Source organism: Equus asinus, chromosome 14, assembly GCF_041296235.1.
Source record: "Equus asinus isolate D_3611 breed Donkey chromosome 14, EquAss-T2T_v2, whole genome shotgun sequence".
In the NCBI taxonomy this organism is placed as follows: domain Eukaryota; kingdom Metazoa; phylum Chordata; class Mammalia; order Perissodactyla; family Equidae; genus Equus; species Equus asinus.
Window position 1 is genome coordinate 36,150,807 of NC_091803.1, and position 24,002 is coordinate 36,174,808.

The window sequence follows — 24,002 nt, forward strand, 5'->3', positions numbered from 1 at the left end:
TGTCTGTCTGCTCTGGGGCTGCCGGGAGGAGCCAACGGCCTGCCCTGTGCCCCTTCTCATCATAGCCCTCAGTCCGTCCCCAGGTAAAGAGCCCTTCACTGCCTTGAAGCCGTGACAGCCAGAAAGGGTGCGAGTGAGAGAGAAGACTCAGAGCCTCCCGTCCTCTGCCTGGGGCATCTCTTCTCACTTACGTGGGCTCCCTGACGCTTTATTTAGCACAGTGGTGTTTAGAATATCTGTGTCTTGGCTTGGTTTTGGGGAGAGGTTGCCACAACAGAATGAGAGCTATGATTCTCTGCCCAGAAAAATGCTCATACACCCACAATTGGGTATTCAGTGTCAGGAGCTTCATCTCGCATCCATTGGGGGACCTCTCCTCAGTTTGAAGACCCCCTACTTTATCAAAACAGGACATGAGATGACAGTGACTCACCCTGGGAAATCCCAGGGGCAGTGCTGTGTTAGCAAGGGGCTGGAGGCAGGCCTACTGCCCAGGTCAGGGTCCCCTGAAGGAAACAGATGCCACTCTCCTAAGGGGCTAACCACAGAGACTTTACAGAGGGACGCGTGCAAAGGGAAACCAACAAAGGACGGCTGTGCAGCAGGGCTAGCCAAGGCGGGGAGCTGTCACGACCCCTGGTGTGATGTTATCAGATCCTGGAGAGAGAAGCTGTAGCTATGCGACAGGGTGGCCCAGCAGGAGCTGTGGCCCTGACAGGCAGATACAGCCAACCTACGGAAAATGACCCCCATCATGCTGCCTTCCCACCCGCCCATCTCCTGCCAGTGCCTCCGCTTGGCAGAAGCAATGAGAAGTCCCCGCTGATGAAATCCATCAAGGTGAGCCTCTGGGGGCTCAGAGAACGGTGGACAGTGGATCTGCTGGTGGGCGGGGGTGGATAGAAGACACTCAACATGCTTTATCTCCCCTGAGACCTCTCTAAGACCCAAGATGGAATCAGCAAGAGGATGTGGGAAGAAGACGTGGGGCTGTTGGTCCTCCATGCTGAGCCTGACCCTCCCGTTGCCAGGAACCACGTTTCATATCGGACTAGCCCTGGAGGAGGAGGAGCTGAGGGATCCTGGTCTGCCACGAGGATGCTGAGCAAACGCACAAGTTGTTGAACCACTCTGGGCTTGCTCACGTGCCGAGAACAAAGGCAGACCCCAGTGGGCCCTGAGAGACCCCACGGGGGTGGGAGGCACAGCAAACGCGGCAGGAGATGAAGGCCTGGGCGGGGTTCCTCCCTTGTCACTCAGAAGCGTATGGTGTTGGAGCAAACACTTAACCTCTCAATGCCTGAGTGTCTTCACCTGCAAAGGAGGGGGACCAGCCCCTTCCCCAGGCACTGCTGTCATGATTACATGACATCACGCATCAAGAGTGCTTAGCACGGTCCTAGGCTCAGAGAGAACACGTGAAAAACATCACGGGAAGCAGCCCCTGAGGGCCTTTCTGGTTCTTAAATTCTACGAGTCTGGGCCCTGAGTATTGATTTCTACGTCCCTCATACACCTCCGTCACGCTGCTATTTGATGTGAAGGTGATTTTCTTGACTGAATTATCTCGATAACTAGAACCTTCAAACTCAGCCTGAACATTCTAATATCAGAACTCGCTCTTTTTAAGCTCCCCGGTTGGCACAGCCCTGCCCCCGATCCCCGTGGAGAAGACAGACTAAGCCTCCGAGATCTTGGTACGTCTGATATTTATGCCAAACGTCAGCAGTGCCTCCTCACTGAGCCTCCAGCTTGTAATTCGATGTAAATCCTGCGACACTGCCTTGTTGCTCAGCTGGCAGCAGCGCGCGCTTCTGCCTCAACACTTGACATGGGGGGTGGGGCTCTGCGAGAAGATGCTGGAAGGGAAATGTGAGCGTCTCCTCCCCAACGTGCCATTGCTGTGCTCGCGCTCTGCAGGGCGGACCCTCCCACAGCCTGGAGCCTCGGTTCCTCACCCTGGAATTCACTCCAGATGGACAGGTGTTTCCAAACCCACCTGCTTTGGGTGGCCGAGCGAGTGATCTCTGTCTGGCTCCATATTCACCTGTAACCATAGCTATAACTATGCCTATATCTCATCTAATCCATATCCATCTGCATTTACACCCACACCTGCATCATCTCTCGATCGCTATCTAATCTATATTTATACCATATCTAACCTCTGTCTAATCTATATCTATATTTAGCATATGTACACATTGTGTTGTATACGTCATCATGCACATCTATATACGATACAATGTATATGGACATTAGATATAGATTAACATATAGATACAGGTTACATATAGATTAGATATAGAATTATATTTTTCTAACATATAATGTATAATATACACATTACATCTAATGTATAATATATACACTATAATTACATCTAATACATAGTATATACATTATAATGTATATAATGTGTATATGTAATGTATAGTGTATATATAATGTAATACATAAATTATACATAAGTTATAGGTCTATAACTATATATATCTAATCTCTATTATATCTAATATAGCTATAATTTCTATATATCTTTGTCTATATCTATATCGTAGCAACAAATCAGTGAAGGAGACATGTTTCTAATCCAGCCTCTACCACTCACTGACCGTGCAACTTTTAAAAGGAAACGTGTTCTCGCCGGGCCTCCATCGGCTCATCTGTAAAATGGGGCTAAGATTCGTACCTGCCTCGTGGGGTTATGTTTCCTGATAAGTGAAAGCTAGACTGCCAGGTTCAATCCTGGCTGCTCCACTTGCTGGCTGCGACAAGTAGCTCAACCTCTTGGTGCCTCAGTTTCTCCTCTGTCAAATGGGGATGACGCTAATACCTCCCAAAGGGGACAGTAGTGAAATGTGAATGAGTGAATCCACGTGAAGAGTGCCCAGCGCATACTATATGTCCTTCATGAACGTGAGCTAAAAACACTCAATTTACTAATCCCCGTACAATGTACGGTTCCCGGCTCAGAGGAAACACGTGCTCAATGCATGTTAGTTATTACTGACAGAGCAATAATTTGAAGTGTTCTCACTCAAGGGCTCAACTCAAACCTTCAATGTCTCGGGCGAAGCCGGCTCCCACCAAGAAGAGAGGAATGGTGATCGCGACACGGTCTATTTTTCGAAATGGTGCATGTGGTTCCACTTTGAGGAACTTGCTGGCTATTTGTGGAATGTTGCATCACATCACTCTTCCTGAGTCACACGGACTAGAAAAGACACCCGTGGCCAAAGGACCACAAATCCTCCCTGAGAACGTTTCCACTGCCCGGGTCCAGCCTCCCTGCCCGGTGAGCCAAGTCTTTGCCAGGCAGTGCTCCAGCCGGTCACCTGCCTGCCCCACCCACCACCAGGGCTAATTAAAGACCCAGCAAATCAGAGCCAGGGGAAAAGATCATGGCAGAGGGATCTGGCCTGTCCCAAAACCAGCCTTGTCTGCTCCAGAGAGGTTCTGCTCCCCCAAGGAGGCCGGCGGGAGGGAAGCAGATGGGCTGAGAAGCAATTTGGTCTCCCCATCCTCTCAACAGATGCTGGGCACCATAAGAATTAATGGACTGGAGACTCAGGTAAGAGCCATTCAGAAGCTCCCTGATTACTCCCCAAACCGCTGTCTACGGAGCAAAAGGTTAATTGAAGCCCAGAGCTGGAAGAAAGGCGAGGAGACAGCAATTGCTTTAATCCTGAGAGTGAGGGAAGAGCTTCAGGAGAAAGAAGTGTGCATGGAGGAGGCTGTGGTCTGCCTGTGAAAGAGGAACAAGGCCTGCAAATCGAGTTATTCACAAGGCCTGCTCCACTGGTCCAGAAGCCTTTGGCCGGCCCCTCTCTGAACCCCAGCCAAGTAGCTGGGCTTTTCATTTTTTTTTTTAACGCTGCACATTCTCTGCACTGTTGAGCCACAAATCTCTCAGGAAACCATCTCTGTGAGGTGTTTTCCCTTTGACATACACCGTGTGCATGCTCACACGCGTCATGAGTCATCCCTGGGTGCAGAGTCAGCGAGTGTCAGCACAGACCTACAGACTGTGGGGGATGGACGTGCCATGGCCAGAGCCTGGGGGCAGGGTAAGATTAACCAGAGAGGGTGATGTTTGAACATAAACAAGAGAACACTAAGGAAGGAACAAATTACACGTTTCTACATGGTCACAACTATGTGGCTGAGACTGTCTTGGTAGAATAAGTTGTCCACAGGGCCAGTGGGCTTACGCAGGGTTTCTCACCCTAGGCTCTACTGACGTTTGGGGCTGGATAATTCTTTCTTGGAGGGAAACGGACCTTAGTTTGACTGGATGGTCCCAAATTTAAGCCCCTTTTCTTCTCTTCCTTTACACCTGCATGATAAGGTAATTCCTGATTCATCTTGACTTTCTAATGACACAAAGGCACTGAAGAAGCGTGAAGGAGCCAACACTTTAACTGATTCTAAGGAAAACTGGCATGATTTTTACAGGAACCCAGATATAATATGCAAAAAAGGCAGAACACTATTACCGCGGTCTCCTTGCCTAATTAACTCTTTCTCAATCATAAGCTCTCAGCTCAAATCTCACCTTCTGAGCTTGAAACACCTCGAGAGACAGCCTGCCCACCGTACTCAGGCACTCTCGCTTGCAAACGTGCCTGCCTTATGTCTGTTCACTTATTACCACCTGAAGTTATGGGCGTATTTAATGGCGCGCAAAGTCACTGTCTGACGCCCCCAACCAGAATGTTGGCTCCATGGGCAAGGAACATCCAGACTGTCTGGGTCACTGCTGTATCTTTAGCATCTAGAACAAGGCCTGGCCTCCTCTTGGCCCCAAAACTATTTATGGAGTAAGCAAACAGATGAGTGGATTTGCATAGGTATAATTTCTAAAGCATCCACTTCCTTCCACTGGCTACTCATCTTCTTTATGAGCTTTGTCCACAATCCTCACGGTCCCAGCTTCACCATCAAATAATGTGAATGTAACTCCCCCCGTTATACCCCTAGTTAGTGGATCAAAGGAATTCAAGTTGTTGGCTGGTTGTTGAAAGCTGAGCAGTCAGTTTTCCTCCTGATGACTCTGGTCCTGAGAGGCATCACCGTGTAAACGAAGGCTTGCTACCCTCTTCACAAATACCCAGACTGGCAAATCTTGACTCCAGTGACGAGTTCCTTTATTACAACTCCCAGGGTATCGCTGTGTTTTGATGTTTTGAGTAGAGGCCATTAACTCATTGACAGTGAAGCTGTTGGTCGGGGGAGGGAGAAGGGAGGCAGAGAAGCTAAAATTAAACGACAAGAGGCCTTGCCAATTGGAGCAGGTTCAGAAATGATAAACCATCTTGGGGATCAATGAGAAAGAGAGAATCGAATAATGAGTCCTCAAATTTATCAAAACACTATTGATGCGCAAGGAAATGTTTCACTTTTATTGTTTAAAAATAAATTTTCTATTGGATCCATTGCTTACACTATTTTACCCACACGTGTCGTAGCAACGCATCTGTCAAAGCATTACTCACTGTGCCAAGCATCGCATCTATTCATTTATATATTCACCCACCCATCATCTCTCTCTCTCTCCACCTATTTATCTAAGTACATCTGTGGATGCCTGTTCAAAGCATTATCTATCTGTCTATCTGTCTGTCTATCTATCTACATCATATTGACCTTGGGTTGCATACTTCCAGCCCTTGGCTCCAGCTTTGCCTGAGCACTAGCAAACCTTTCCACTGGTCAAGGCAACATTTAGTTCGGAAAAAAACAGAATAGAGGTTGAGAAGATAGATGCTGATGTCATAGGGCCCTGAGTCTGACGCTCACGGATGCTATATGCTTCCTGTGTAACCCTGGACAAGTTACTTGATCTCTCTGACCCTTAGATTCCTCATCTGGAAATTGGGTATCATAAGAACACCCATGTAATGACGGCATTTGAGGATTCAATAGGAGAAGCCACTTCTTGGCAAATGGTAAATGAGAATGGTGATCACGCTAATGCAGCCAACCAAATTCAAACTTCTTTCAGAATTTTTTTTTTCATTTCTAGGTCACTTTTTTCCCGGGTAACCACCATGTGGAGACTAGGGAAGCATTTCCCACTGCAAGTCAGGGCTTCCTCGGTGCCCCCCAGGGACGGCCTGCTGAGGGGAAAGCTGACACGAGGGACTTAAACCTCACTTGGCTTCCTCATTCTATTAATCTGGCCGTTAAGCAGAGAGAGTCCCGCTGATGCCAACAGATGCACAGCTCTGCCGTGCTAATGGCGAGGCACGTTAGAGGAGGCCTCAGCAGCCAATCGATCCATCTCCCCCAACTCAGAACAGCTGCACACGAGCACTGGGTGAGGACGGATGCAACAAATACCAGGGAGGGAGGGGCTGCACGGAGTGAAGGGGCCCTGGGTGGCCCAGTGCTCCTGTGCAGGCTGGGCCCTGGGCAAGCCAATCCACGAATGTGTGATGTAGGGACAAGGCTCACCGTGGAATCTAAAAGGCAGGCCCACCTGTGGCACCTGCACTCCAGGAGGGGGCAGACAATGCCTTTCTTAGCAGCAAAGCACACCAGGGGGGAGGAAGTGGGACCTGACTGAGGGCTCAGAGCACAGCTGCCACTTACCTCTGCATGGTTAGCTCTCCCAAGCTCAGCCACATCTGCCGTCTCATTTGTGCCATATGGGTAATATTTGGGGTACCACTTTCTGCCAGAAAACCCTTCCGTGGCCCTCTGGTCTGACCTGCCTGTAGGCAGCTGAATCAGATCCCGCGATGAGTCGCATGATGGGCTGAGGCCCAGCACAAAGCAGAATCTGGCCACGGGCTTGTGCCAACAGTTACAAAAAAAAAAAAACCAAAACATTTGCGCTTTGGTTGGGTTCTAATGTCTTCTTAACACAGGAAATCAGAACTCAGGGAAAGGCAACAACATCCTATGGCTCCCCAAAGACCGAGAACCAGATGAGACAGAGAGAGGGCTGTCTGAAGACAAACTGAGTCATCTCCCCAGTGGCACGGCACAAATGCAGAAAGTCCGCCTTGTGCCACGGGCTGGCTGCGGATGGAAGCCCACGTCCCTCGGGCTAATAGATGTGACTCTAAGAGAGGTCACTGTACAGGGGTGAGCTGTGACACTCACAACGTGCTGGCTAACCCATCAGCATGTGACAGGTCTTTCTCATGGAGGTTATGACGGGCTGACTGGGTGGTGTCCACAGTAAAGGATACAGGAACATCAATGACAGAAGCATCCAGGGTGCAGCCACTCCACCCCGCCAGGAGATAAGAGCTGGCTTCCAGAATTCTGCACACAGCCTATTTGCCCAGGGGTTTTCCTAAGTCTAATAAGTTTTCCTTCTGGGGACAGATGGATAAAGAGAAGGGCCATCATCTATCTACAAACACACCCTGGAAATTTTCATAATCCATTGGGCATCCTGGGGAGGGACACGCTTCTCAAAGTGTGGCACACATTCCTCCAAGAGTACGTTTAGATGATTTTCAAGGGCACCCAAAGGAGTCTTTTCACTTAATTTTATTAGTTTAATATTTACTTTAATGTTTTGCAAAAAAATATAACTAGTCTGTCCAACTTGAGATTTTACCAGTATTATTGCTTGCCACAGCATCTCTCGACCTCAATACTATTGACATTGGAGGCTGGATAATTCTCTCCTGGGGGGAGCTGACCTGTGCATTGGAGGATGTTTAGCAGCATCCCTGGTCTCCAGCCACTGGATGTCAGTAGTAACCCACCCCCCAAGGTAAGATAACCAAAAATCTCTTCTGACACTGCCAAACGTCCTCCGGGCACGGGAGGTCAAAGATGCCCCTGACTGGGAACCATTAGCTTAGGATAAGTCTGCTTTTGAAGGTAAAGTTAGTTAACTTAAGGAGAAATGTATTTTTAGGTGACTTAGAACGGGCGCAATTCACATATGCCAAGCGTGGCTAAGGGGCTATGTCAATGGCGGACGTGTGGGAAAAACCAGACCAGAGGATGGCCAAAAAGGCAGAGGAAACCGGGTCCTCATCCTCCTCAAAGTCACACCCACTGCTCTTTCCTGCCAGCTCTGCTGTCTCGTCATCCCTGAAGCCAATGTAACGAAATGTGTGTGCGGGAGAAATGAGAGGACAGAAGGGCACAAAGAAAACCTGAGAACCCACTTTCCCCACAAGGTCCGGCCTTCCCGATCAAGAGGAGTAGGGTGGGTTTGTTCCTCATTCCCCTTGGGAAGTCCGAGGCTGAGGAGCCAGTGAGAGAGCAAGGAGCCACGGAAGAGGGTGAAGAGTGAGAGAGGCGGGTGGTCCCGGGCAGCGAGCTCCAGAAACCACTGGGGAGCTGCTGATGAGCCTCAAAACGTTCAGATCGGTTTGTCTGTCTCTGACACTCGAAAACTATTAGCTGTGGAGCTCTGGATGGGATCCATCCAGGCTGTCTTCTCTCTTTACTGGGGCAGGAGGACGGCTATGTGCCTGTCCAGACTGTCTGAGCCACGGAGCCAAGAGGATACACAGACGCCTCCCGGAGAGCTGGTGCGGCAACAACAGTGCAGAAATAAGTGACAAAGAGCAGGCAAGGTACTCACCTGTGTCTGCAGGGTGATCAGCGGACTTGGGTGTGGGTCCTGGGGGAAGAAAGGAGAAAACACACATGAGCCGTAGGCAAAGTTCAACCTACTCCCCCTACTGCTACTTATTTTAAAACAAAGCTACATCTCTTCCGGGTTCAAGCAACCCCATGGGAGGGCCACCCCAACTCTGTCTCCCCGACTCCACGAAATATTCGAACAGCCTGGTGCAGTCTCCAATCTTCGCCAACACTTCCTCCCACACCCAGATGATCAAGGAGGCTCAGGTTTCTCATTAAGAGGTTAACGGGGCATGCCTACATGGAGATCATGCAAAAACGATGAAGTGGAAAGAAATAAAAAACAAAGCAGCTTCGCCGAATATCTCCAAGTGTATTCAAATCCTCTAAACGAAGGAGAAGATGGGTCCGTAAGAGGATAAGAAATAAACCAGAAAGAACATAAAGTCCCCATTGAGGCAAGGCCACCATGTTGTGTCTGATCTTGGAAAGAATGAGGGAAGGAATGAGACGGAGAGAAAAAGAAGAACTTAATTCCTGGTTCACGCAGCACATTCCAATGGGCTGGGGCAGACCCTTTTCAGGATGGAGAAGGCCAGAGAGAAGTCCTATTCATTCACTCTCTACAAAAGCCAATTGACTGGAAATGCTTGGGGGTAATGTCTCGGGTCATTACACATGAACTGTTGGGGTGGGGGGCAGGGTGGGGACGCAGGAGGAAGGGGTGGATGGGGAGGGGGTAGCCGTTTTCAGCAAGTGGTTTCCAAGGAAAACAGGAAACCCAGCACATAAAGGCTATTTTTGTCTGCATTACGTTGGCTCTGAATTAACCATCTTGGATTCACGAATCCAGGGGAGCAACCTCAAGCCCCCTCTTACAGAGAATGGGCCTGATTTTAAAGCTTTGCTTCATCTAAGTAGATTTTTCAACACAGGCTTCTAGGAAGCCATGCAAATTAGCACCAGTCCACTGGCCTATCCAGTGAAGAAGAACAAAGTGGATGAATCGTGCTGTATTTGTCCTTCTGTGTCTGACTTATTTCACTTGTCATAATGTCCTCAAGGTTCCTCCATGTGTCGCATGTGGCAGGATTTCCTTCTCTTTTAGGCTGAATAATAACCCATGGTATGCATACACCATATGTCCTTGATCCATTCATCCATCAGTGATCGGTAGGGTGTTTCCATAACTTGGCTATTGTAAACATGGCTGTAATGAACATGGGAGAGCAGGCTGCATGATTCCACTTATGTGAGCAATCTAAAATAGTCTAATTCTTTTTTTTTTTTTTGAGGAAGATTAGCCCTGAGCTAACTACTGCCAGTCCTCCTCTTTTTTGCTGAGGAAGACTGGCCCTGAGCTAACATCCGTGCCCGTCTTCCTCTACTTTTTACACGTGGGACGCCTACCACAACATGGCGTGCCAAGCAGTGCTATGTCCGCACCCGGGATCTGAACCGTCAAACACTGGGCCACCGAGAAGCAGAACGTGCGAACTTAACTGCTGTGCCACCGGGATGGCCCCTAAAATAGTCAAATTCTTAAGAGCAGAGAGTAGAATGGTGGTGGCCAGGAGCTGAGGGGAGAAGGAACTGGGGAGTTGCTATCCAATAGGTATAAAGTTTCCGTTGTGCCAGATGAGTAAGTTCTAGAGATCTTCTGGACAACACGGTGCCCAGATAACGATACTGTATCGTACACTCAACATTTTGTTAAGAGGGGAGCTCTCATATTAAGTGTTCTTGCCACAATAAAAAAAAAGTAAGAGAAATTGGAACAATTTAAAGCCCTAGCCTAGGTGAACGGTCGCTCGCTTTCTCGATCACTCTGCTGCGGTATCTTTATAATGATGCCTAATTCTGATGCACCAAAGAGGCAGGAACCAAGGACCATGCTGACCTCTGGTCGGTTCTGACTTCTCTTTCAGAATGAAGGATTCCTCTCGCCCTCATTCCAGCTCTGAGTCCAATTCTCAGTAACGGTGCGGCTCAAAGGGAACTGCCAGGAGCACAGTGCGCTCTAATTTTCACATTCTGCCCAGGCACGGAACAGTCCTCGCACCCAGGAAAACACGGAGGGGAACATTTCTCCCCTCTCCCCAGTCTTGGCCCATAAAGGAACCTGGAGAAGTCTTGAAGGAAAGATTTCAGACATCTCTCTTCAAACCCTTACCAGCTCCTTCCCAACGGTGAAGACTTGGCGGCTGTGACGGCGGAGAACCTTCACTGAGCCACTTTGGTTGAGTGAGCTGGCTCGCTGCCTCAGCCACCCTTCCTGGAACCCCCTCTAGCCAGCTCCTTTATCACTTGTATGCACGCAGGGAGAGCTGACCCTGTACTTCCGGTTTCCCAGTGTTAAGCAGGCACACTGTACAGGGCTCATCTTTGTCTTCATGAGGCAAGCCATCCCCTGGGTCTGTGGCGGGCAGCCTGAGTCACGCTTAGCGAATGAGAGCATGTGACATCTGCTCCCCAGCTCAGAGTCAGTCTGTGTGTGTCTGTCTCCCTCTCCATTCAGATCCCACCATCTAGATTTTGACGAGAGGATGAGAAGCGGCATTGCAGACTCAAACATTAGCCCCATTCTTAAAGCCAGGTCCTCACAGAGCATCGTGCTGGGGTGTTGGGTGTGTGCCCAGATTAATTAAGCTGTACTTCACAGCACATTTGGCTATTGTTTGGGGCTTACGCTTCATTGCTCAAAATCCCGAGGGAGCGGAGAGGGGAGAATGCCACCATGAACCCCTAAGAAGAGGTTCACTGGAAACGACCTTCCTCGAGAAACTGCAGGAGACCTCTGTCAACTATGTTGACAAAACCAAGAGTCTGACTCCTGGATGCAGTGATGCACCAACTCTATTTGGTGTTCCAAGATCAGAGGCCCCATGGGCGCTCCATGGTCAGGGATCCAATATTCATTAAAAAGCTTTTGGAAGACAAAAGCACAAACGTTATCTATTTAGCATGTTAATTACCTAGCCTGGAAGAAGATAAAGTGCTCACAGTCGCCATGTCCTTAATACTTAGGAGTCACTTGCCAACAAGATTTTGCTCCCCTCCCTCTGCGCAACATTTGAAATAGAAATGCACCCCACAGAGGCTCAGTCCAGAGGATCCGAGGTATGACAATATATCTGCGAGGTCTCACTTTCAGCAACATCCTCCTTAATTGGAAAGGCTAAATTGGGGCTCTTTGGTTTACAGTAGAGTAAATTCCTGTCTGTCAGAGGAAAGGTTCCTGGAGACCAAAGGGGAATTTGTGACGTGCTCAGATGCTATAGTGGAGAGCTTTTAGCATCTCAGTGTGGGTACCAGGAACCGCGGGATCACCTAAAGCAAGGAAAGCCCTTTCATATCATCTCTCGCAATGACTAAATTGGGGAAGTCAAATGGAGAACTAGGTAGACTGAATTAGTGGCCTTCATTCTTCACCACTCCCCGTAGCCACCCCCTCTGGTCATGGGACTTCGCATTTCTTTGCAGAGAGTGCTTCCCCATCCCTCGACCTTGGGCTTTGCCCATTTGACTTGCTTTGTCCAACGGGAGGTTTGCAGATAGGACATAAGCAGAACCTTGAAATGTGCTTGTGAGATTAGGCATAACCTCTTGAGCTTTCGCCAGCAGTATAAGAAGAACCCGCCCCAGGTACCCTGCTGGTCCAAGGAGCATGAGAGACACGTGGAGCAGACCTGGGCCCAACCTGCAGCCTGAATCCAGGCCCAGCCTGGATCCGCCAACCCCAGCCAACCCCCAGGCACAGAGAGAACAGATGCTTGTTGTTTTAAGCCATTGACTTTCAGGGTGATTCATCATAAAGCATCACTGTGGTGATGACTAACTGATACGACTTCCCAAAGACTGACCTTGACAGAACCAAAACGTATTGTACAAACACTCCAACCTTAGAATCAAAATGATACACACTCTCCCTAAGTCGGCAAACACATCCTGGGAACCTGAAATAACTACAACTAACAGCTATCATTTATTGAGGACCTACTATGTGCCAGGTTCCATGTGAGCCATACATTACACCAAGCAAAGAAATACTAAACTATTGGGATCTTGTCCTACGCATGAGTCTGCCTCCAGCCCTCTTTGCTAAATATACCAGTCCTTCTGAATTTATTTAGATGCCATTACAACAACATTTATAGAAACGATCACACAGAACTCTCTCACCCTGAGACAAAGACAGTTTTCATTCCTCTGGTTTATCCTAAACTTTATCCCATGGGCATATTACTTTACCAAGGTTTAAAATAGTCACGAACACCAGTAATAAGTAGTAACTTACTAAGTTACTAGTTAAGTAATGGCTGATAACTTGTTAAGTTCTTACCATGTTCTGGGCACTGGCTTAACCTCTATATACATATCATTCCATTTTCCCCTTGTAACAACCCTATGAGGTACATACTACCATTATTCCCATTAGAGAGATGGGGAGATTGAGGACCAGAGAGACTGAATAACGTATCCAAGGTGACACAGATGGTGCTGAAGTCTGGATTCTATCCCAGTGCCCTGAACTTGAGAAACCCGCGCTCCACTATTTGACAGGAGCTCTAGTGGAGAATACAATCCCACCTCAGACCCCAAAGTCATCTTGCAACCTGAACACCATCTATCAAAAGAAAGAATTCTCGGGGCCCGCCCTGCGGCCAAGTGGTTAGGTTCACGCACTCTGCTGCGGCAGCCCAGGGTTTTGCTGGGTGGAGTCCCGGGCGCGGACATGGCGCCGCTCATCAGGCTGTGCTGGGGCGGCGTCCCACATGCCACAGCTGGAAGGACCCACAACTAGAAATACACAACTATGTACCAGGGGGTTTTGGGAGAAAAAGGAAAAAGAAAGTCTTTAAAAAAAAAAAGAAAGAAAAAGAAAGAATGTTCACAGCAAAAAGAAAAAAAAAGGCACCACCTTAACAGCCACTGGAATCCTTTTTTAGCATCTTTTTAAAAGGTAGTGGACGTGGTTGATCGAAATTAGCACACGTGTCATGACTAAAAATAAAACACAGTCACTTTCCCAGAGCAGGAAACTGTGTCGAGTTAGCCAGATCCATCCTCACGTGTTTACAGAGCTCTGACTCAGTAGCCAGCACTGTGCCTGGCGGGCACCAAGAGGGAGACAGAAACGACTCTCAAGTGACACTTCTGTTCCCAAAGCGAACTGCTCAAGCAAGAGGCAGGGTCTGATTACAGGTCCTGGAGAAACGAAACTTGGTTGCAACTCACGAGTTTGGCTCCTAAGACCAGGAAGCCAGGCTTGAATGTGTTGGGTTTTTTTTTTTTTTTTTCTTTTTATTGAGGCTATGATAGTTTCCAACATTGTGAAATTTCAGTTGCATGTTGTTATCTGTCAGTCACCACATAGGTGTGCCCCTGCACCCTCTGTGCCCCCTCCCTACCTCCCTTCCCCTGGGAACCACTGATCTGTTCTCTTTGTCCATGTGTTTGTTTATCTTCCACATATGAGTGGAGTCATACAGAGTTTGTCTTGCTCTGTCTGGCTTATTGCACTTAACGCAATACCCTCAAGGTCCATCCATGTGGCTGCAAATTGGATGATTTTGTCATTTTTTACGGCCAAGTAGTATTCCATTGTATATAAATATATATACATCACATCTTCTTTACCCAATTATCAGTCGATGGGCACTTAGGTTGCTTCCATATCTTGGCTATTGTGAATAGTGCTGCAATGAACATAGCAGTGCATAAGTCTCTTTGAGTTCCTGATTTCAAGTTCTTTGGATAGACACCCAGGCTCAAATGTTTCAGAGGTCAAAGGCCTAATTTAACAAGGAATTACACTTTCATAAAGAAAGGACAGCGAGGAGGAGGAATTTGTCCGTGATCATTCCACGCATGCATCAAACATTTCTGTCTCTCCTGGTCAGTGCTGAGACCGAGCAAAGCCTCAGCTTTTGGAAGGGCATTCTCCTCCTTCACCTTGAAGACATCATCAGACAGGGCTTGCTCTGGGCTGTTAAGCAATGGCTTTGGTGTGGAGGTGACAACCCTGGGACCCAAGCCTTCAGAGCCAGATGCCCCCAGAGGGCCCATCAAGTCAGCAGGTAGACAAGGGGCCCCTGCAGTCCGACCTCACACAGACACACCCAGGAGGACATGCCCTCTGACTGGCAACAGAGGAGGAAGCTGCCACCACCAGAAGATGGCGTCTGACTCTTCATCACTATCGAACACAAAGAACCCCAGGAAATGCAACGAGCTCTTCCTGGGACCAGAGAGGGCAAGGAACAAAAGCCCACCAACAGCATTCCCACCCGCTGGAGAACCAGGCTCACCGGAGACCACCAAGTGCAAGCTGAGCTGGGATGCTAAGCCAGAGACCTAAATGGACACTGTCACTTGTCCTATGGGCCTGGCACGGGGCAAAGACGGATTGTTCAGCGGAAAAGAGTGCAGGTTTGGGGGTCCGCTCTGGGTTCCAATCACCCATGATCACTGTATTCGTGAGCTCGGGCTGCCAAAAGAAAATAGTGCAGACTGGGGGGCTTACACAACAGAAACTGATTTTCTCACAGTTCTGGAGGCTGGAAGTCCAAGCTGAAGGTGCCATCAGGGTTGGTTTCTCCTGTGGCCTCTCCCCTTGGCTTGGAGACAGCCACCCCTCTCCCTGTGTCCTCACACGCTCTTTCCTCTGTGCCTGAGCATCCCTGGTGTCACTTTGTGTACAGATTTCCTCTTCTTATAAGGATACCATCAGATTGGATTAGGGCCACCCTAAAGGCCTCATTTTAACTTAATCACCTCTTTAAAGGCCCTGTCTCCAAATACTACAGTCAGGTTCTGAGATACTGGGGTTGGCAACTCAGTGGACAATAACCACGCAGTAGACTGGAGACCTTGGGCAAACTTCTTAGCTCCAAGAGCTTTCCTTTAATCATTTACTCAGGGTAAACAGGCGGGACTGTATTCTCCAACAGAGCTATTGTAAGATAGGAGAGCACAGAAGTTATTGTCCCTGACCTTTCTGTAAGTGAAAAAGGGCACTAGTCATAACTACACCAGCTTAACAGTGTAAACCCAGACTGTCTCACGCAAACCCAGATATGCGGTCACCTCCTCGTCTCGAAAATGGGATGCCACTGACATCACAGGTGGTCGTAAACATTAAATAAAACCAGGTATTTAAAATATCTGGTACATGGTTAAAGCTTAAAAATAATCTTCCCTTGGTTTTCTTCTTCCAGACTTATGAAGGCTAAGACATCTCCCTCCACACCCAACCTTACTCAACCCCAATTCTTTCCACCTACAAGTTACCGCAGACACCAGCTGAAGCAATCCCACTGGGCAGCAGTGAAATGGGCCCATTTAGATACTTCGTTTCAAATGCTCACTGTATGCCAAGCACAGGAAACACCTGCGATCCTGCCAAGGGAGGTACCATGCTGCCCATTTTACAGATCAGATAACTGATGCTCAGTGAGGATAATTTGCTCAAAAGCACAGGGCTGATAAGGGATGGAGCCAGGACGGGTGCTCAACTTTGTAAGCTGCCAGAAACTGGTCCCTTCACCAATAATATCCTGGCGTTTTGAAAAGTACCAACTTACTGAATCAGGATCCCTGGGCAAGGATCCAAAGAATCTGCATTTTTATTAAACACCCCTGGGGGAGTCTCACATATACTTCAGCGTGAGAACCCCTGCACTGTATCACGGGTAATTTAAACAAAACAAAGCATGCAAAGTGACAAAGACAGGCAGTGAGAAACCAAGGACAGGACCCCGACCAGCCGCATGTCGGATGCATGCGTGGGCTCCGGGGCTCACGCTCTGTGCCCCTAAGACACCTCCATGACGGGTGTGTCTTAGGCTGTTCAGGCTGCTATATAACAGAATACCATAAACTGGATGGCTTATCAACAACAGAAATGTATTTCTCGCAGTTCTGGAGGCTGTGAAATTCAAGGGCAAAGCACCAGCAGATTCAGTGTCTGCTTAGAGCTTCCTGGTTCACAGACAGCTGTCTTCTTGCTGTGTCCTTGCCTAGAGGAAGGGTGCAGTAGTTCTCTAGAGTCTCTTTTATGAGGGCACTAATCCCATCCTTGAGAACGCTGCCCTCGTGACCTCATGACCTCCCAAAGGCCCCGCCTCCTTAAAGCCGTCATGCTGGGAGTCAGAATTTCAGCATATGAATTTTGAGGGGACACAAACATCCAGTCTCTAGCAGGGTTCCCTTCCTTTCTCCCCACTTACATGCTGAAGGTACCCTCTTGCCCCAGGAACCCAGTCACCACCCTCCTCTTTCCAGCATTCTGTCCCCAGGAATGTCTGACCCCTTCTCAAGATCTAGTGCAGCAATTGAGGTGCTCACACAATGGGGCCGTCTGTCCAGACATCCACGTGGGATTTCTCAGCGAGCTTATCTCGTACATCGGCGGCTCCTGCGACGAAGGCAGGGCACGTGCAGAGCAGGTGGCATGGGGGGGAGGAGGGAGGGGTGCCAGCAACACAGAGCTCCCCTTGTTCTGGAAGAAAGGCTGCATTTGGAATGCGGAGACAGGCCAGAATCACACAGCACTCACCTTGTTGGAAAATGCAAACTCGCCTTTCAAACAGGACTCAGGAGAGAGAAGAGAAACCCCACTGAGAGGGCAGAAGAACTGACTGCTTTAGACAGATGGCAGCAGATATGCTTGGGCCCTTCAAACCGGCTGGATTTTCCTTGCTCTGTCTGTCTCTCTTCTACGAAAAGTTGTAAAAGTTTAGAGGAATCTTTACTATTCTGCATTTCCTCCACATGTCCTAGTCCAGACCCCCAAACTGAGCAACAAAACCTCAAAATAAAGCTTTCGTTCTGGGAGTTGGTTAATCATCCACAGCCTTAGAAGATACGAGAAACCAGATACATGAAAACTTGGGAATTATTTTAACCCTTCTCCAGCCTAGGGTGTGCACCTTTGAGCAGAAACGGTTGCCAACTGTTGTATGTAACACTTTGTTCTGTGTGTGCCTCAGGAGGTATTGTAATTCCTTACCAAGTACACAGAATTACAATTCTTGCAACTACGAGGTGTTGAATGCACCTACCTGAAAGATTAGAGGCTCGAGGTATGAAGTGTTAAGATGGGGTGGCCAACGGGTGGCCCATGGATGATTCACACTGGGGTTTTTTTTTAGCCTGTGACAATGATGAACTATTTACGATCGCTGGCAATGTTTTAAAGCCAGGATACTTCACATGCAAATTCAGATTTTTCACTTCTCTTTTAAAAAAAAACAGGAGATTTAGCAACATTGCATGTGCACTCCTGTAAGACAACACAGCTCCTGGCTGAGTGGCTGCTGCCCGGCCACTGCCAGCAACCGAATTTGTCACTCTCTGCATTCGTGCAATTTGTTTAGGGTCACATGGCTGGTCAATATCAACAGCAATGTAAACAGTAGCTAAGATTGGGCTCATACTGAATTCAAGGCGTTATTATGAGTGGGTTGTAAGAACTATCCCATTTATACCTTAGAACTCTAGGATGTAGGTATTCATAGCCGCCTTTTACAGATGGTGCAACTGAGGCTCAGAGGAGGAGTAATTTGCTCAAAGTAATTTGTTAGTAAGTGGTGGACCAGGACAGCTTGGCCCTCGAGGATGCACTCCTGGACCACTAAATCATGCTGCTTCCCAGTGGAACAATCGCATCATGAATTGGAATCACTAAATCAGAGCTCATGGTTCCACGAGCAGCTGGTACTAGGCAGCCCGATGGAGCACGGAATTGGATCCCACGCTCCTAACACCAGATCTTCCCATTGCCTTGCTACAGGTCTTCAGATTAATGACCTAACTCCTTACAGTAATAATAATAATAATAACCATCTCACGCAGCCACTCTAAAGACTCACTTGGTCCTGGCACAGAGTGCGTGAGCCACAAATGTTAGTTCCTCCTGGAGGACAAGGGCTAGCACTTTACAGTGTTCTGCTTTTCACAGCTCAAAGGCATTCCAGACCAGAAACAAGACACGCCACGTGCCAAGAATACACTGAGAAATGCAGCCTCCACCCAACAGAGCCAGACAAGAGGTGTCGATAGATCTCTCCAGGGCTCCACGTCCTTCTGGAGCTGGCCACCCAGGCTCCGTTTGGACACAAGCCTTCTTGGAGCTTAGAATACCAGCTACATCTCCAGCTGAGCCCAATAATTAGTTTTTCCCAGGCAGAGCCTGCAGCACCTACCAATTTTGCACCCACTTGCTGTGGTCACCAAGACGGCAGGCAGCCCAACTGGAACCAACGCTGCCAAGCGTCCTACACACACTGTCGAGAGTTCCAAAAACACGATGCTCTGCTCTACACCTTCTGGGACTGCAGGGTGGGTTTTCTGTTCCACGGGGAAATGGTTCAGATTTGAGGCCCAGAATTCAAGACTGTGAGTGCCAGAAACAGGCTTGGAGATGGAGAGTGATGACTTCCCCATCTGGTGCCCAAGGCGGATATTACTAAGCGATTACTCAGCCTCCAATCCTCAATACAGCCTTAGGAGCAGACATTACCAGTAGATTCTGGTTTTCCTAGGAGATGCAGCTTCCTTCTATCCCTGACCTGAGTCAAACCTATCATCTGCTGGTGAGGCACACGAGATTCAGGATGGAAAGCGAATTTCCTAAGGGCCACACACAGCTTATATCCAAACCCAGTCTAGAATCCAAATTTCTTGACACCAATACCTGGGTTCATCCTTTTTGGCCAAAATAAATTTCTAGGTGCTTCGCTCCTCTCTGTTTCTTCGTTTCCTCTTCTTGGGCTCCCTCACAAGAGCCTCTAAGCGGGACATCTTTTGTTCAAAGCATAGCAAATTCCAGCTCTGGGAAAACTGTGATTCAGCAGTGCTCCACGTCTGGAAGGTTTCCAAGAGGCCACACACAGAACTGCTGATTCAAGCCGGGGGAGAAAGCGGATTCCACGACGCGGGGCTCGGGGTGATGAGTGGAGGGCTGGCTCAGCATCAGCTGCAGGGGGCGCACCCCCAGCCTCCAGGCCGTGCCTCGGAACAGAGGAGCCTCCTTCCTAGGTTGGAAGAGAGTTGGATGGCAGGTGGGCCCGCAGGGGACAGACGGGCAGAGGCTTCCCGTAGAGACAGTCAGCGCCCAAGTCAGGAGGTTGCAGACTCAGTGCCTCCTTCCTGCCTCCCCAGGTTTCTTCTATATTTAATATAAAGACGGTGGTAATGACCATGACAGCATTGAGGATAACGGCCATTATGATGGCTATCATTTAATCCTCATGAAACCCCTTATTTAGCCATTTAGTGCATTATTTCAATAAATGCTCATTCCATCCTGACGGTACAGCCATAAACTCTGGAAACATGGATGATTTTATTTTATGCTTTTACCATTGGGAGATGCTCTTGATGACATTAGGTACTTGCCTCTGTTTCCAGACCACGGATACCATGCAGTATTGTTCCCAAGCTACAGAGGAAGAAACTGAGGGCCAGAAAGGTTATAAGACTCGCCCAAACGCCAGAGCCACGCCTGTTTCACCTTCCTATCTTGCTAAAAAATTTTTTTAAAAAGTAACCAAAACTCCTGGATGTGGTATGGTTTGACCGACACAGTGCACCATGCTGTTTCTTTTCTTTTTTTTTTTTAACTAGTTGCCGACATTTAAAAATTGAGTAATTTTATAATACTCAGATTTCTGACTTTCCTTACAATGTCAGAAGCTCTGGCCAAGTGGGCAGGCAGCCTGGCATGGCTTCCACTGCAGCTGAGTACCTGCCGCCTCCTTTAGATGGGGACACACCCTCCTCTTGGCTACAGCCCCCACCCCGCCCCCCTGGGCTGGGCCGTGGAAGCATCTGAGTTTGTGACCCCCGTCTCTTAACTGCCGTACTCTATTGCTCCCCGCAAAAGAAGGCACCATTTTATCTACTGGGCAGCTTATTCAATATGACCCCACACTCCCCTCCAGTCGGAAGAAAGGAAAGTTCAGGAGCCGATGACCCGAGAGTCACAACAGAAAAGCTCTAACGGTCCACAAGCAAGGTGAGCACTGCAGTTTATTCATTTATGAGCCTCCAGCTGGAGCTCGATGGTCCTGACTTTTCAGGGAGCGGCCAGACCCAGGCAGGGAGGCTGCGGGGGGTGGCGAGGCCGAGTGCGGAGGGCAGAACAGGAAGACGGTCCCAGCGCCCACTGCTTTCTCGCTTCCTGCACAGCCACCTCATGCAGCTGCCCGTGAACTGGCTGTTTGTTCCCAGCTCTCCCGGAAGGAAGCGCTCTCATCACCCAAGACAACAGACTTGGCTGGGAAGCCAAGAACGTGCGCAGGGGCTCCAAGCCCAGCTCTCCTCCTGCACGGGGCAGCCCCAAAGCTGCCGAGACAGGAAGATGGGAAGAAAGCGCATCCTGGGATAGAGCATCCTGTGGGCCGCTGACAAAGTCCCAGCTGGGGAAAAGGAGCAGGGAGGGGGGTGCCAGAGGAAGGGGGTCCGGTGGGGCACGCCGATTTCGTACAATGAGCTCCTTTCATCAGTGAATAGAGGGCTCTGCTCAACTCGGTCTCAATGGCTTTGTTTCTCAAACCACCCATTCTACACCCAGAAAGCCAAATTCACCAGACCCCGTGCCAAGGTCAGGCAAGAGCCTGAGATCCCAAGCAAGCGATAATCAGCGCTCAGGAGACAGCCACTGGGCTCAGTGTTATTTCGCTGACCCCAAGGCGACAATGGTCCCCTTTTATTTGGACACTTTTCTGCACTGGGGTTAGGGGACCCTCTCTCACACGCGTGATGACATGCTCGGCATAACTGTAGGATCTATTCAGGATAGGATGTGCTCCCTTCCTATGAACTTCATTGAGACGTCTGTGCGGAGGGGGCGAGGCAGGAGGAGAAAGGGCTGGAGAACCAAGACATAAGTTACGTTTGGGGTCTCAAGCTGAGCAGGTGCACGATGCGCTGGGGCTCATCACTGACGACCTGGCAGCAGCCTCTGTTCTGCAGTCAGAGGGAGAACATCGTCGCCAAGGGTTTATGACACGGGTTGAAAACTGAAAGCTGGGGACCTACAGGAAGTGTTCGGCTCAGACACGTTTGGATCAGTCCGCGGCCCCATGTTTTCAAAAAGAAAAATGCGACACAGGATGCCAACACCTAAAGTTCGGGAGGTTTCACATAGAACTGTGAAGTTCTGGCATTTCTTGGAAAAGTAAAAGACTGGCAACATGAATCTATGGCCTCTGTAAGACCTCTGTCCAGATCTGAGGAGCGGTGGTCCCTCTTAGAAGGGGCGGGCGCCCCCCAGCTTGCCAAACCCTGCCCCCACCAACCCCGGCAGGACACGCTTCCCTCACTTAGGCTGCGCGCATGGCCTCTATGGGTGGTGGAGTTGGCCATCTCCGGTTTATCTAGACCCAGCACTTTCAGTAGGGGCCCTGGGATTAGAGATAAGTGTGGGCTATGGATTGTAGGCTGCCTGTGAAGCAAAGATCCAAGGACAATTTGACTCAAGAAGAGTATATGAACACACACCCAGGGACACTGGGTCAGGAGCAGAGTCCACCCCCACAAGTAGGGCTGGGGGGGGGTCCAGTGTTCTCCTCTCTCCCTGTATTTTGACAACTTGTCCCGCCTTCCCATGGCCAGGGACGATTCTTCTTCTTCTTTTTTTTTTTGAGGAAGATTAGCCCTGAGCTAACATTCGCCGCCAATCCTCCTCTTTTTGCTGAGGAAGATTAGCCCTGAGCTAACATCTACTGCTAATCTTCCTCTTTTTGCTGAGGAAGAATGGCCCTGAGCTCACATCCGTGCCCATCTTCCTCTACTTTATACATGGGACGCCCACCACAGCACGGTTTGAGGAGCAGTGCCATGTTGGCACCAGGGATTTGAACCAGCGAACCCCAAGCTGCTGAAGCAGAACGTGTGAACTTAACTGCTGCACCACTGGGCCGGCCCCAGGGATGATCTACTTTGTGTTTATGCTTAATGAAGTCCTGGGACTGCCACCTCGACAGCGCTCAGTACAATCTTGTTGAACTCAAATCAACTAAACCTCCCGTCATGGTGAGTTGGAATCTAAGAGATGAAGGCTCCGAACCCGGCCATCTTAGATCTTTAGGAGGTTTCCCTGACTGCAAGTCAAGACAAGCCCTCGCCACAGAGACGAGCATTGGGAACGAAAGACGGAGCAGAAAGAGACGAGCTCAACCTACTGACTGGCTAATGCCTGAGAGGAGGAAGCAGAGAGGTCCGCCTTTATAGGACATGTAGCACATTGACGAGCCATGGTCTGTTGGGAAGATAGGACACGTACGACTTTGTAACAGGAAAGAAGTTCCCAGTTTATCTAAGGATACAGAAACTCAGCAGAAACAAGGAGGCCTCAGAGAGTGACGGCAGGTGCAATATACTTTCTTGCAGCTTTTCCAGGTTGAAGACAGTGGATTGGGGTTTTACTGCACCTGCCTCTGCTGTAGGCGCCCGGGACCGTTCTTCTTCAGCTCTGTGAGTGTGTGTGCAAGTGTGTGCGCACACACATGCATTTACGAGCCTTCACATGCATGCATATGAGGTCTCTTCCATCCAAAGCCTTTCTAAAAGGCTGCAGAGGGATCTGGAGGTTTCATTTGCGACCATCCCTAATTTTGGGCAATCCCCCCTGAGTTGCCCCACTTCTGGTACGAACTTCGAACGGCAGCTGGCGGAGGGGAAGGCAGCCGCCAGAGAGACTGTGCTAAGCTGACCTTTATTCCAGAGCTCTGACCTAAGCAAGAAAGAAGAAAAGAGCGCGCAGCATTCCACTTCTGCACTTTGCATTTGGTTATAATTATTCACGCAGGAGCATCTTTAAACACCAAAAGGGGGAAATATTACAGTTGTTCCGATTTCACACGCTAACTGTGTTTACATGCGAACAGCATTTCTCAGGGACAATTATCTTATTACTAGCGCGCTAATCTTTTCAATCTTTTCAACACAGTTTACAGCTGCAGACTTCAAAAATTAAGGCTAATTAAGACCCTGCTCTCAGCAGGTATGGTAAACGACTCACATTTGAACCGAGTCAAAGAAAAGCAGTTTGGGGAAGAGGGTGTGAAGGGGGGTGGGCACAGTGTCCAAGGTGGAAAGAAGAGATGGTATGGCTTCCATTGAATGGAGGGCTAAAACTCTCTCGATGCTAATATTCCAGAATCCAGGAGACAAGGGGAAATCGTATAGCTGCCATTAAGGGGAGACCTGTAGATATCAGGAGCGAGGACAGCTCGTCCGGCCCGTTCCAGAAGGTGGGTATTTTTCATTCAATTACCTATTTCCATTCATCATATCGTCCATGCTGAGAAGCTGGACTCGTGCATCAGATGACCTGTGCTCAAACGCTGGCTCAGCTGATTACTCTGTTTGACCTTGAGCAACTTACTTAACATCTTGGCGCCTCAGTTTCCTCATCTCTGAGATAG

At 49.0% G+C, this 24,002-nt stretch overlaps 1 protein-coding gene and 1 long non-coding RNA gene across 2 annotated transcripts in view; one reads left to right on the forward strand and one right to left on the reverse strand.

The window, feature by feature from the left end:
* XYLT1 (xylosyltransferase 1) overlaps positions 1-24,002 on the reverse strand; it is a 301,755-nt gene that overhangs the window by 197,819 nt on the left and 79,934 nt on the right. The window contains exon 2 of the mRNA XM_014837585.3: positions 8,564-8,602. Coding sequence (XP_014693071.3) covers positions 8,564-8,602 — 39 coding nt within the window. The remainder of the gene's footprint in view (positions 1-8,563; positions 8,603-24,002) is intronic.
* The window catches only part of LOC139040212 (uncharacterized), a 55,926-nt gene that overhangs the window by 15,753 nt on the left and 16,171 nt on the right, over positions 1-24,002 (forward strand). The window contains exon 2 of the long non-coding RNA XR_011494284.1: positions 23,735-23,828. This is a non-coding gene — a long non-coding RNA (uncharacterized lncRNA). The remainder of the gene's footprint in view (positions 1-23,734; positions 23,829-24,002) is intronic.